The 12,957-nt window shown below is 46.7% G+C and overlaps 6 protein-coding genes across 6 annotated transcripts, besides 4 other annotated features; 4 read left to right on the top strand and 2 right to left on the bottom strand.

Moving 5' to 3' along the window:
* Nucleotides 1-239: 239 nt before the first annotated feature.
* On the bottom strand, nt 240-2,384 carry TSTA_121440 (uncharacterized protein; the record flags this gene model as incomplete). Its single annotated transcript, XM_002482348.1, has 2 exons — nt 240-1,353; nt 1,927-2,384. 2 exons carry the CDS (start codon nt 2,382-2,384, stop codon nt 240-242), a joined length of 1,572 nt encoding a protein of 523 aa, XP_002482393.1.
* Nucleotides 501-2,318: a mobile genetic element.
* A 2,241-nt stretch (nt 2,385-4,625) lies between the features above and the next one.
* Nucleotides 4,626-5,191, bottom strand: TSTA_121430 (uncharacterized protein; the record flags this gene model as incomplete). The annotated part of the gene is made up of 2 exons (XM_002482347.1): nt 4,626-4,729; nt 4,810-5,191. The coding sequence occupies 2 exons, from the start codon at nt 5,189-5,191 to the stop codon at nt 4,626-4,628; spliced, it is 486 nt and encodes a 161-aa protein (XP_002482392.1).
* Nucleotides 5,192-7,779: 2,588 nt separating this feature from the next.
* On the top strand, nt 7,780-9,003 carry TSTA_121420 (uncharacterized protein; the record flags this gene model as incomplete). Its single annotated transcript, XM_002482346.1, has 2 exons — nt 7,780-8,086; nt 8,144-9,003. The coding sequence occupies 2 exons, from the start codon at nt 7,780-7,782 to the stop codon at nt 9,001-9,003; spliced, it is 1,167 nt and encodes a 388-aa protein (XP_002482391.1).
* A 59-nt stretch (nt 9,004-9,062) lies between these two features.
* On the top strand, nt 9,063-11,003 carry TSTA_121410 (gag/polymerase/env polyprotein, putative; the record flags this gene model as incomplete). The annotated part of the gene is made up of 2 exons (XM_002482345.1): nt 9,063-9,518; nt 9,753-11,003. 2 exons carry the CDS (start codon nt 9,063-9,065, stop codon nt 11,001-11,003), a joined length of 1,707 nt encoding a protein of 568 aa, XP_002482390.1.
* Nucleotides 9,576-10,982: a mobile genetic element.
* Nucleotides 11,004-11,039: 36 nt separating the features above from the next.
* On the top strand, nt 11,040-11,663 carry TSTA_121400 (uncharacterized protein; the record flags this gene model as incomplete). The annotated part of the gene is made up of 2 exons (XM_002482344.1): nt 11,040-11,268; nt 11,356-11,663. 2 exons carry the CDS (start codon nt 11,040-11,042, stop codon nt 11,661-11,663), a joined length of 537 nt encoding a protein of 178 aa, XP_002482389.1.
* Nucleotides 11,430-12,617: a mobile genetic element.
* Nucleotides 11,874-12,359: a mobile genetic element.
* TSTA_121390 (uncharacterized protein) lies at nt 11,991-12,599 on the top strand (the record flags this gene model as incomplete). The annotated part of the gene is made up of 2 exons (XM_002482343.1): nt 11,991-12,120; nt 12,292-12,599. The coding sequence occupies 2 exons, from the start codon at nt 11,991-11,993 to the stop codon at nt 12,597-12,599; spliced, it is 438 nt and encodes a 145-aa protein (XP_002482388.1).
* Nucleotides 12,618-12,957: the final 340 nt, after the last annotated feature.

Raw genomic sequence — 12,957 nt, 5'->3', positions numbered from 1 at the left:
CCCAGCCCTACTGGCTATGACAGACCACTGGAAGTCTTGGTGACGCCCTATCGGCCTCACCCCTATCAGAATCATGCATGCAAAAATTCAAAAATCACTATCTTGTCCCCATATGGCCGATATGCCAGGGACCTTTGGGTGAGTACTCTCCCTAGGCTAATCCTTCCGGAGATCCCTTATAGTTCCAAACCCGTGGGCACGCCTAGTCCGTACAAACCCTGACTAGTGTGCCCTTATCCCTATTCATCATCCAATGTGACACCTGGGCCAGCTTCCTCCAACGTATCCCACCCCCACGCATCGCTAGACTCAACCTCTCTGGCTGTCCGCTCATTATCATTAAACAGGTTGGCTTCAGCCATGAATTGCAGCAAACCCTGCGTCGCTCTAGGCTCAGCAAATAGCCTAGCCTCGGGACTTTCCTCGGCCGCTGTAGGTAGCGGCACTCCAGCTTTCTCAAGGGCTCGGTATAAAGCCCTCCGTCCTGTACGGCGTCCTCGGCATTCAAAAAGCACATGCCTCACTGTCTCATGAGGCTCCTTGCAAGCCTGACACTCAGGCGATTCCCGTCGGCCTATCCGGTGTAGATAGGTGCCGATTGGGGCATGTCCTGTCTTCAGCTGGTAGTACCGACTAGCCAGTCTTTTTGGGGCTTTTCCAGCCACTGGGTCAAGGTTCCAGCCTCGAGGCATCTTGTAGACACGTCCATCTCTATGCCTGCCTTGTACAGCGTTGATTCGAGCCCATTCAGATACTGCAGTTCTCCTTGCTTCCATGCAAGCCCGTTTAACGTACGCTAGAGACAGGTGCTCAAAACCAGGTGCGGTCTGTTTACTAGCTGCGCGTTTAGCAGCTTGATCAGCCTGTTCATTCCCTACCACTCCTGAGTGGCCTGGAACCCATTGTATTGTTACTGGCTGACCTCTCATGGCTAGCTTCTCCACTGCCCTGTGAGCCCTAAGAACAAGGGCTTGCCCAGGGCCTGGCCTTGTCGATCTGAGGCGATCAATAGCATTCTGTGCGTCAAGTAACACCCAGATAGGATCAAGAGGTTGCCTCTCCAGTGCCCATTCAAGGGCTGTGGCTACTCCCACTAGTTCTGCGTCAAAGACCTCGTGTCCGTGGCCCATTGGCACTTCTACGTGTTCCCAGGGGCCTTTAGGTACAGCCTGTAAAGTGACACCGGCTCCTGCACGTCCTGTATCGAGTCTGGAGCCATCAGACCAAAACGTTGTTCCAGCACGCTGTTGATTAGCCTCTGTTAGGGCCTCTTCCTTGTCAAGTACTCGGATCGAGCCTGGGAAGCCTTGGAGCTCGCATTGTTCAGTTCTCTCAATTCCTCCAGAGGGGTCTCTGCTCAGCCGTTAAGCGAGGTGCTTTGCAAGCCTTTGGCCGAGTCGATTTAGCACCTTGTTGTCTCTAGAGGCCCATTCCCGGTCGTCCAGTGGTTGCTCTCCAGGTTGTGCGTGAAGGTCACCATGTCTGAGGGTGACTGGAAGTATCTGTGCTGTAGGATGCGTGTCAGGCAGTGTCAGTAGCCTCGCTGTATATTGAGCCACTCTAGCGTCCATTAAGACTGTCGCTGGCTCTAACGCTGCCTCTCTGATTAGGGCTCCGATTGGGGTTTTTGGGAACATGCCCGTAATACCTCTGGCTTGCTTATTAATTAGAATCTGGATCCTTTGTGCCCATGTTTTCTGGCCTTGCCACCATATCTCAGCACCCCACAGCAATTGGGCTTGCACTGTAGCCTTCTGTATGCGCCTCACTAATGCTGGAGGTAACCCATTAGCTCTGCAGAGTGAGTTTAACCTGATTATCGTATTTCTTGCTGTCTTAATTCAAGCGTTGTAGTAGCTCTTCCATGTAAGTTGGCTGTCTAGGAGTATCCCGAGCCACCGTACTGTAGATTTGACAGTTGCTAACTCGCCTCCAACCCTAATCCGGGCTTGAGATATGTTTTGAGCCACTTGACGTCTGTGTCGTCTATAAAAGAAAGCGGCCTCAGTCTTTTTGCGATCAAATTGTACCCCGTTGGCCACCCCCCACTCGATGGCTACTTCCGCGGCTTTCTCAAGGGTCCTACAAGCCTCCTTCACTGAGCTTGCGGCTGTTATTAGGCCTTGGTCGTCCACAAAGGATAGACATCGAACCTCCGGCACGCTCCTCTCAATGGCTCTTGATAGCCCATGAACGTATAGAACAAAGAGAATGGGTGACACCGGAGAGCCCTGAGGTAACCCAGAGCTTATCGGTACTTCCTTTCCCACGTGTCCATCAATCACAAGAGTGACTCGCCGGTCAGCGCCAGAGACAATAGGAGTTGGGCGGCTCGCGGTCGCCTGTGGCAAAGCCTTAACAAGTCCGGTCGATACCAATACCATCTTCCACCTTGCCTTCTCGCTTCGGTGGTGATTTTACCCATTCCTATTGGCAGAACCCCAGGCCAAAAGATCTGCTGCTATCAACATCTCTGGAGTTTGCACCTTAAGCCAGCCGCAAAGGCAATTGCATTATGGGCGATACCGCGCTAGGATATATATCCCAGGGACCTGAGTACGAGTCAGGCACAATGCACTCCTTCTCTAAGCCGACCGACATGCGCATCCGTCCTCTCGAGCCACTATAAGATCTCCGTAGGCCTCCTAGAAAGAATATATCGGCGATACCACATTGCCAATCTAATAGATATAAATGCCGGCGATACCACACAGTAGCGGTCCAAGTACGAGTTGAAAACACAGATACCAATAAAATATCAGTATAGGTGCCGGCGATACCACGCTGCTGTGGCCCAAGTACGGGTTGGAAGCAAAGATACCAGTTAGATAGCCATGGCCTAGGTACGAGCTAGGAACACATTCTTCCTAGTTACCCTCTGGTCATCCTCATAGTGCTACGGCCCGCTACTTTATTACTATAATAAAGTAGTTTCCCGTTACTATTAGAAGTCTCCCTCTAGCAGCCGACCATGTCTTGCAGAAGTCAATACTTGTAATACCCGCCTGGCATAATACTTGTGTTGACTCCTACTAACCTAGCTCAGTTCCCACCCTATGCCTTTATACTTAGAAAGCGGTGCGCTGTGTCTGTCCAGAATGATAAGTAGTTCGGTCTCAGTGTAGGCCTTGCCCTTAACACATCCGGCAACCACTTTTCTGTCAGCCTTAACAACTTCCATTACTTTCTAAGAGCACTTAGGCTTCGTTCCAGCCCTCGTTGAGATAGCTTCACTGGTAATTTCATAACGTTGGGGTTCTATCTCAATCTCAGAGCTGGCTGAACTCGAGGGTGCCCTGTCACTCTCCTAGAACAGGTTCGTGTCGGGTGGTTTTCCTATCCAATATCCCTCTTGCGATCAATTTGGCTTTCGGAAAGCCCCTAGGCATCTTTCTAAATAGTAGTAATCGAAAGAATCTCGCATTACCTCAGCCGATCTTTCAATAGACTGCTCCACCGAGGTGGAGAGGTTTAATATGGTGTCTACTAAATAGATCCATATGGCTGGGTTTATTCGACGCGTCGGAATCCAACGCGTCGAGTAACCCGAGAATACGCGTAGTTAAGTAACGCGGGAGCCCCCTATCTGCACCGCGCAGCGGGAGAGCGCGCATAAAGTAGAGTGCGAAGAAATAAGAGTGCGAAGAAATAAGAGTGCGAAGAAATAAGAGTGCGAAGAAATAAGAGTGCGAAGAAATAAGAGTGCGAAGAAATAAGAGTCCAACGGAGTACAGTTCCCTCAAACTTGATTATAAACCAAAGAGAAAATATTGGGAAGCTGTTGAGGATAGATTTGTGCGCCTTATTGGACATTCTTATTCGTGGAAATCGTGCAAATCTCAGATCGAGAGGCTCTCTAAGAAACGGCGCTTATACCTGGCTCAATACGTTACTGGTAGAGAGGCGGAGGCTACATCTGAGTTGGACGAGCTTATCGATCAATGGAACGACTTTATTGACGGATATGAGAAAGATGAGGCTGAGAAGTTGGCAGAAAAAAACAAATATAAGGAAAATTCGCAGTTGGTGCTTGCATATCGAGACCAACTGGTCTCAACAGGCTTGCAAAAATCCAAAAAGCAAGCGCCAGAGGAGCTTAAGCCGTCTGAGGATGATACTGGGTCTGATAATAGGAAAGTACCAGAATATCGTAAGACTGCTACAGCCTCACGGCCGTCAAAAAAGCGGTCTATCCAGGAAGCGATATTCGCCTTAGTTGACGTATTAGAAGAGGATAGACAAGCGTCAAAAAAGCCTGAATCGGTTGCAAAAAAAAGCGAATTGGAACGGCTTTCTGGGGATGTCAAAGAGCTTCAAAATCAGTATAAAAATCTTGATGAGAAGCTCGATAAATTAATCTCAATGATAGGGGAAAAGCGTACGGGTTAGGGCTCATTATCCGGAACACCAAGATATTCCTCTAACGAAGGTGTCTCAATTCCATATCTTTTACTCACAAGATTCTCACGTAAACATGAGCTATATTAGTGAGTAAAATAGATACAGCATAATAAGCAGCAACGGCTTGTTTTATTGGCTGCATATTGGTATAAAGCGCATTTCCATGCCACTGGTTTTGAACTTTCCCAAATATCTGTTCTACAGATATTCGGTGAGCGCTTATCCTATCGTTTATCTCGATTTGACGTGCAGATAATTCCCCAATCTTCGGAAATGGTGTTAGGACAAAAGGACATCCCTGATATCCAATATCTCCATATAAAAGTAGCTGTTTTTCATTGCCAGCTATAGCCTCAAGTCGTTCGTCTGTCCTTGATATTTGGAATATATTCGAATCTGCAATCTTACCCTCAAAGGGCCCAATTAGTGAGAGAACCATGCCATCTGGTGTGATGATTCCTTGATATTTGAAGCCATGGCGTTTCTTATATCCTGAATAGGCAATACGTTGATTTTTAGATGGCCGACATGTCGCCCTAAAAGTCCCATCAATACAACCCCAGCCCCTAGGAATAGCGCCCTGAGCTTCAAGGATTTGGGCGTACGCTTTACAGCGTTCTTGAGTAAGTAAAGGATGCCACTCTAATAGCCTTTTGTACCGACGATAAAGGTGTTGTAAGACGTCATTAAAAATGGTACTTATATAGCCAAATGAGCGCCCAAAAAAAATCTCAAGATCTCGTACTCGTCGAGGGTAAGACAGGCGTGCAAGCAATATTGCAAGAGCCATAGAGGGCGACGGCGTTCTTCGTCCAGTATATGAAATTGTATGAAGCTCAAAATAAGGAAGAATTTGACAGAATTCTTGCCGGTCAAATCTAATAATAGAACGCGGAGTTAGCTACTGTAATATTTTTAGATTTAGGCATATCCAAACCGTATATTCTCTCGTAGGCACGTATCGCTAAGCATATCAATATCGAATATGAATGGTGTATAATAGGATTCTCGAAGGGGTAATCTACCAGCATGTTCGTCCTCAGCCAGTAAACTTAGCAGTATAATCAAAATAATAAGTATTTTCTGTCTTCTTGATAACACGAGCGCCATAGCTAAACGGTGAGGGTGTCAAAATATAAACTTCTAATCTATAATCTTTATATACGCCATGTAAATTGATATGGATTTGAGCTTCCGGAGGTTTACTTAATATTATTTTAGGCATAGTACAGCGCTAGATTATTTTGGGATACGCTAACCGTAATCGGTTTTGTCCGGCAGAATCGAGTTCGGTTCGACAAAACTGCGGAACACCACTACTGGCCTCACCCCTATCAGAATCATACATGCAAAAATTCAAAAATCACTATCTCGTCCCCATATGGCCGATATGCCAGGGACCTTTGGGTACTCTCCCTAGGCTAATCCTTCCGGAGATCCCTTATAGTTCCAAGCCCGTGGGGGCATCAAATTTTAAGAATGCACCTTAATATCTGAAGGCCTTCCACGAATGGTATCTAGAAAGGCCGGGACCTCCAGTGAATCTACCGAAGTGGCTCAAAGTGGAGGAGAATAATATTTATTTAGATGGCAACCAATTAGATGCGCAAGTTACGACTATCGCTAGGACTAATCCTTCATCTTATGCTTGAAGGCAAGCACCTGTCGAAGGGGGGGATAATGTGACGGCTCAGCGTAAGGTTATTCAGAAGTAGGGAAGTTGTGGCCCACTTTGCAAGTTAGTCTACTTTCTCGTTGCCTGGGACCCCTTCGTGGGCTGGGACCCACTGTAGTTGTACGCGCATTTGAACACGAGCGAGATGTAGTGAGTATTCGCATCATTAACGAATATTGGGATCGGTTATTGCGTAGGAGGCCCAGGTGTCGTACGATCCGTTGAAGGATGTACTGCCCGGAAGACCTCTCTGGCTGGCATGTGGCACATATCGCAGCTTGATTATCTGTGTAGATCGTGGCTTCGTGTAGCTCATCTCGCCGGTCCATATTCTTTTAATGTTTGGGATTAGACACAGGTCTCTTTAGTATCGTTCTAGGGAGATTCATAAAATGCTTGCTAACAAGCTCCTCTTGAAGGGAGCGTTCCTCAGGCCAGATTAGACGCCATTAATAGCAATCCAGTAACACCTGATTTTCTGCTAACTACCTCTTCCCTAATATTACTTTGTGCCTGCTAAGCTAAGTAATAAGGAAGGGTAAATTCATTCTTTGTCGCCCATCCACTAAAAGGTGAAGTATGAGAGCGTACTTGATTGGCTCAGCTTCTGCTCTATTGAAGCCTTGAACTTTAAGAGCGTTATCCAAGGTGACTAATCTGGTCTGAAAGTAGCGTACTAGCAAGCTAGCCAAATGCTGATTGATTAAGGCTAACCCGTTTGCTCCAGTATCAGCTAATGCTCTAGATGCGATTAATAGCGAATTCTTTGCTAATCAGATTGGTATTGTGAAACTTTCCTTATTATTCCCTAGCAATCTAAATAAATCCAAAGCCCAACAATTGATACTATTCTGGCCTAAGAAGGAGACTTCCCCTAGGCCTCGTCGTTTCCCTAGTCGACAACAGTGGTCTCCGACTCCTCAATACTCTTGACATCAATAATAGGCTTCTTGCGCAAGGGACAGTTATGGTTGATGTGACCTGGCTACTTACAGTTAAAATACAACTATTCCTCCTTCAACCGCTCTTTTTCCTTCTCAGAGAGATAAACCCTAGGTGCCTTTGCAGCACCCTTTCCACCTCCTTGTCCAGTTAATGACTTGTTGGTCTTGTTGTCTTTAGAAGCCTTTCCATCCTTCGCGTCTTTAGCTTCCTTGGCGGAGCTCTTTTCCTCCTTAGCAATTTACTCTAAACGATTGGCCACAAGGTTACATTCTTTGACAAAATCATTATACTAATAGGCGGGATCATTCGCTTCATGTATCATGGCACACTTGGATTATATTCCAGGGCACATCTATGCAGTCAGTACATATTCAGGGATGAGGATGTTAGTTTTCTATTCAAGTATGCCATCAGAGTGTAACAACCAGCAGGCTTGGGGGTCTCACTATTCTAAGAAATGCACCCATGACGTCTCAAGTTGGGTTTCAACTACAGCAGGAGAAGGTTTATATGTTCGAGGATGGTTTCAGCTCCACCTCGACTGTTGGAGCTATTCGGAATAGGGAGATCTGGTATAACTTATATGTCTATAAAGATAGCAGATGCTCCAGGATAGCAGAAGATAGGTTTCAGTACATAGACATTCCATACCCTACCTTGTGTGCTTAGCCTTCAGTGATCCCTCTCGAACGTAACTATACATATCCCTCGTAACGTTGTTACAACTCTGAAACCTCTATCCTTCGAGACCAATCACAATGGCAGTATCTACAAGGAGAATTGCTCGTTCAGAGTCTTTGGACAGCCAGAACGACCAACAGGACAATGGAATGGGCGTTGGTCCTACTCAGGGACCCACCGAATCCAGCGACAATAGCGAAACCCAGGATGGCGAAGTGGACGTCCACCGACCGATGGGACTTCGCGAGATGCAAGAGATTGTGGATAATCAACCACTGTCTACCGAACAACTTCGAGTCCTTACTGACAGGATCCGGGTACTCGTGAAAGCTCGTACAGGAAAACGGGCTAATGAAAACACCAACGATGAGGACGACAGACCACGTAAACGACGAGCCGATCATGACCTTAAATACGATAATATCAAAGAACTCAAAATAGGTGCAACCCTCAAAGCCTGGAGCGATTGGAAGATTGAGATCCAACGAGCTTTCAATGCATCCCCATATAAATATGACAACAACCGAACCAAAGTAATCAAGGCACTGATTCACCTTCATGAAGATTGCAAAACAATGTGGAATAACCATATCCGCTCCGCTCCTGACGATAAATATAACTGGAAAGCCTTTAGTACCTGGCTTGACTCTACTATTCGGGACCAAGGAAACGACGAGATCAAAACACAGATTGAGTGGAGCAAGGCCAGACAGAGATTTGATCAAACCCCATGGGCTTTTGACGCTTATCTCACAAGCCTTGAGAGAGAAATGGAGCCGAAGAATGAACGTACTCAAGCAATGGAATTCTTCAGCCGGTTGCGACCAAGTCTACAGCGTGCCATTCAACTTAGCGGAATCAATCCATTGCCTCAAACTCGACAAGCAATGCTGTCTCTCGCCACACGTATGTGGGAAGAGATCAAGCATGATGAAAAGAATCCTAGAAAGAAGGACCCTAAAAAACCAGAGACCAGGACTGATAATCCAACCACCCCACTTGTTTCATCAAAGCATGCCTCAAAAATGGACAATAAAAATGAGGACAAGGCCCAGAATAAAACAGGAAAGCTAAGAGGCCCAAAGGAATTTGCCTCGGGCAAAAATGAGAAAGGAGAGCGAATTTGCTTCACTTGTGGTAGTACAGAGCATCTTACTAGCTACCATAAAAAGGATGATAAGGGAGATGCTGAGAAGAAGAAACCAGGCATTCACATCATCCAAAAAGTTGGCCGGAAGAAAGGTCATAACCGAATGGCTGAGCAGGCATGGGACCTTTCAGACTTGTCGGAAAACGAATAAGGCTCCCTTCGGGTCCTGAAGAAGAGCCGCGGATGCGTACGGGGAATTACCTACGCACCATGGGCCAGCTAAACGTCTTGGACAGCGATCCAGAGGACGTAGAGATCGCACTGGATACGTGCGCAGAAATCGACACGATTGGTATTGACTTTGCAGAACAGCGAGGACTGAAGCCGTATATCAAAGGGTACCCTAAGCTATGGCAGTCAGCTGGGAATGTTCAGCACGAAGCGAAAGGGGCTTATTGGGCCACATGGAGTATGACTAACCATTATGGGGTCACTCGTTCCTATCAAAGGCCTTTCCTAGCCGTGAATAAAGCGCCAGAAGACGCACCATTGCTCTTAGGAGAACATACACTGGGAGAGATTGGAGTTGATATCTCATTACGGACAAAAGAGACTGGGGGCAACCAGTGGCGATTCCACCTACCCACCAATGGAGAACCAACTGAGCACTATGTAAAAGTCGAATCGACTAAGACATTCCGGAAGAGACTGATGAAAGGACTAAAGGTATACGCACTCATGGAGTATAATCCACTACTTGACAAGACTAGCTATATAGATAGCAAGGATAGTCTGCCAAGTACCTTGAAGGAATATGCCGACGTTTTCTCTCCTCAAAATGCAGAAAAGCTAGCACCAAACCGTGAAGGAGTTGACCTGGCAATTAAGATCCAAGAAGGACAAGAACCGCCATATGGGCCACTCTACCCATTGTCACGAGCAGAACTGGAAGTCCTATAGCGCTACCTCCAAGAGAATCTCGAGAAAGGCTTCATCAGACCGTCAAAAAGTCCAGCTGCATCACTGATCCTATTCGTACCAAAGAAGGACGGTACACTGAGACTCTGTGTCGATTACCGAGGCCTTAACAAAGTCACCATTAAGAACCGATACCTATTGCCATTGATAGGCGAAATACTGGACCGCGTGAATGGAGCTAGAGTGTTCAGCAAGATTGATTTGAAGGATGCATACTATCGCATTCGAATCCGGCCAGGAGACGAGTGGAAGACGGCATTCCGCACCCGTTATGGCCATTATGAGTACTTAGTGATGCCGTTTGGGCTGACAAATGCACCAGCGGCGTTTCAAGGTTATATTAACCAGGCCCTGAGAGGTTTGGTTGATGACTTTTGCATTGTGTATCTGGATAATATCCTGATCTTCTCCAAGACGGAGGAAGAGCATACGGAGCATTTAAGACTTGTATGTGAACGGCTACGAACAGCCGAACTGTATGCAAAACCCTCGAAGTGCCAGTTCTACCAGAATGAAATGGAGTTCCTGGGCTTCATCATCAATGACCAGGGAGTCAAAATGGACCCAGAGAGAGTCCGAACGATTAGCGAGTGGAAGGAACATCCACCAGGATCGTACTGGGATATTCAAGTGTTCCTTGGGTTCTGTAACTTCTACAGAAGATTCATTCAAGGGTATTCGCGCATTGCCAGGCCACTTACAAGCCTGATGAAGGGCAGTAAGGATGGCAAGAAAACTGGTGATTTCCGCAGGGAATGGGGTAATACTCAGCAGGAGGCATTCCTTGAGTTATTGAGTGCTTTTGAAACCGTATCATTGCTGCAACACTTCGATCCAGACCTTCTAACGCGGCTGGAGACTGATGCATCCAAATACACACTTAGTGGAATACTATCGCAGTTGTTTGAAGAACAATGGCACCCTATTGCCTTCTATTCTAGACAGTTCAAGGGTCCCGAACTGAACTATGGGACACCGGACCAAGAAATGCTAGCAATTGTGAGAGCTTTCAAGCATTGGAGACACTACTTGGAGGGTAGTAAGTATCCAGTGGAGGTACTGACGGACCATCACAATTTGCAGACTTTCATGAAGCAGTCTAGGCTAAATGGTCGTCAAGCACAATGGTGCTATTACCTTACACCATACGATTTCGTAATTAAATGGCGGTCGGGATCAACAAATCCGGCAGACGCGCCATCACGAAGACCAGACTATATAAGACAAAATTAGAAGGATGATCCAGAAGACTTATCCTTAGGGTTATTGATGACGCTAAGGGCAAAGATCGCTCGCGTACAACAGATCTGCACAAGCTATCGTCGGAGGGTGATACAATCCTGCGATGATGGAAATCCTCAAGGAAGTGAGGAAGAGAAGACCTGCAAGGTTGGCGAGGAGTCAACGCAAGCAAGTAAAAAGCCACAAGATGTGGTCACCTATGTATACGACAGTGAGTTGGGACAACAGGTGCAAGGTTGGGCTTGTGAATACAACAGTGAGTTGGGACGACAAGTGCTAACAGAAACCTGTGTATACAACAGTGAGTCGGGAAGACAGGAATCCAAATAGCAGAGGGGGACAGTGTGTCCGGGCCCATTGGGACCCTCTGTGACACCCCAAGGAGATGGGGTTAAGGCTGATCACCTCATTCGGTGTGTATTGACTCAGAAGGTCACACGCCAAAGGGCTCAGCAGGCGGTCCTGAACGAAGCACCACGGCAGGAACCCTCAGAGGGCCTGCGGCAGTTGGTAGCAGCTGCCCAGATAGAAGATGCCTTCTGTATGCGGGTAGACAAGGACCTCAGCGAAGGAGACTCTACAAGACTGCACTATGGCCGTACAAGTGATGGAGTGTTACTGTACAAGGGCCGGATACTGGTCCCTAACTAAAGGAGTCTAGTACATGAGATCCTAAGGTTACACCATGACGAACCATCCGCCGGGCATTGGGGAATCCAAAAGACATTGGACCTCTTACAGTGGAAGTTCAAATGGGAGGGCATGAGACAAGACGTCGAGGAATACGTACAGATGTGTCCAGTCTGTCAAGGAAATGCCGCTCCAAGACATAAGCCCTATGGGCAATTGGATCCCTTACCACAGCCAAGCAGGCCATGGAAGGAGATATTAATGGATTTTATCACTTAATTGCTAGTATCCAAAGTAGGGACGGAGGAATATAACGCCATTCTGACAGTCGTGGATCAATACACTAAGATGGCTATATTCCTGCCTGTCCAGGATACTATTGACGCAGCCGAGATGGCGGAATTGCTCCATAAAGAAGTCGAATTGCGATATGGATGCCCCAGTGGGATTGTATCAGACAGAGACTTGAGAATCACTAGTAAGTTTTAGGCTGAGATATGCCACTATTCCTTTATCAAGAGAAGAATGTCCACTGCTTTTCATCCACAGACCGATGGCCAGACAGAGATCCTAAATAGGATTATCGAAGGCTACTTGCGAGCATTTACTAGCCTTGAATAAATGGATTGGGCAAAGCTACTGCCTACAGCCGCGTTTGCATACAATAACAGCATGAATCACACGCTTCGCGTATCCCTGTTTAAGGCCCTATATGGGTTTGACCTGGAATTTCACATCGACGTTGCGGACAATGTCCCAGAAGGGGAGATACCTGCAGCCAAGGACCGTATTCGAAAACTCTATAAACTCAGACAAGGACTGCGAGACCAGCTGAACACGGCACGGCAATGTCAAATCGAATATTATAACAAGCGACATACGCTGAAGACCTTTAAAAGAGGAAGCCTAGTGAAGTTATCGACACGGAATCTGAAGCTTAAAAACAAGAAGCTCTAACCTTGATTTGTTGGCCCTTTTCGAATTACAGAGGTAATAGGGTCTCAGGCATATCGACTAGCACTTCCCCAGTAATACTCACGACTTCATGATGTGTTCCCAATCTAGTTGCTCGAAGAATACCATTCTAGGGAGAAACAAGAGATGATGCCATTACCAGAACTAGAAGACAATCCTGAGGAATATGAGGTGGAAGAAATCCGAGATAAATGAATGATAAAGGGAAAGGTTCACTACCTGATTAAGTGGACAGGATGGCCTTCGGAATACAATCAATGGATACCAGAAGATGATATGAATGTACCAAGGTTGATCCAAGGTTTCGAGAAATCCCGAAAACGCAAAAGAAGGTGAAGCC

This window comes from Talaromyces stipitatus, genomic scaffold (assembly GCF_000003125.1).
Source record: "Talaromyces stipitatus ATCC 10500 scf_1105507295555 genomic scaffold, whole genome shotgun sequence".
Lineage (NCBI taxonomy): Eukaryota > Fungi > Ascomycota > Eurotiomycetes > Eurotiales > Trichocomaceae > Talaromyces > Talaromyces stipitatus.
Note: the sequence above shows the minus strand (reverse complement) of the source record. Positions and strands in the feature narration are given on the sequence as shown.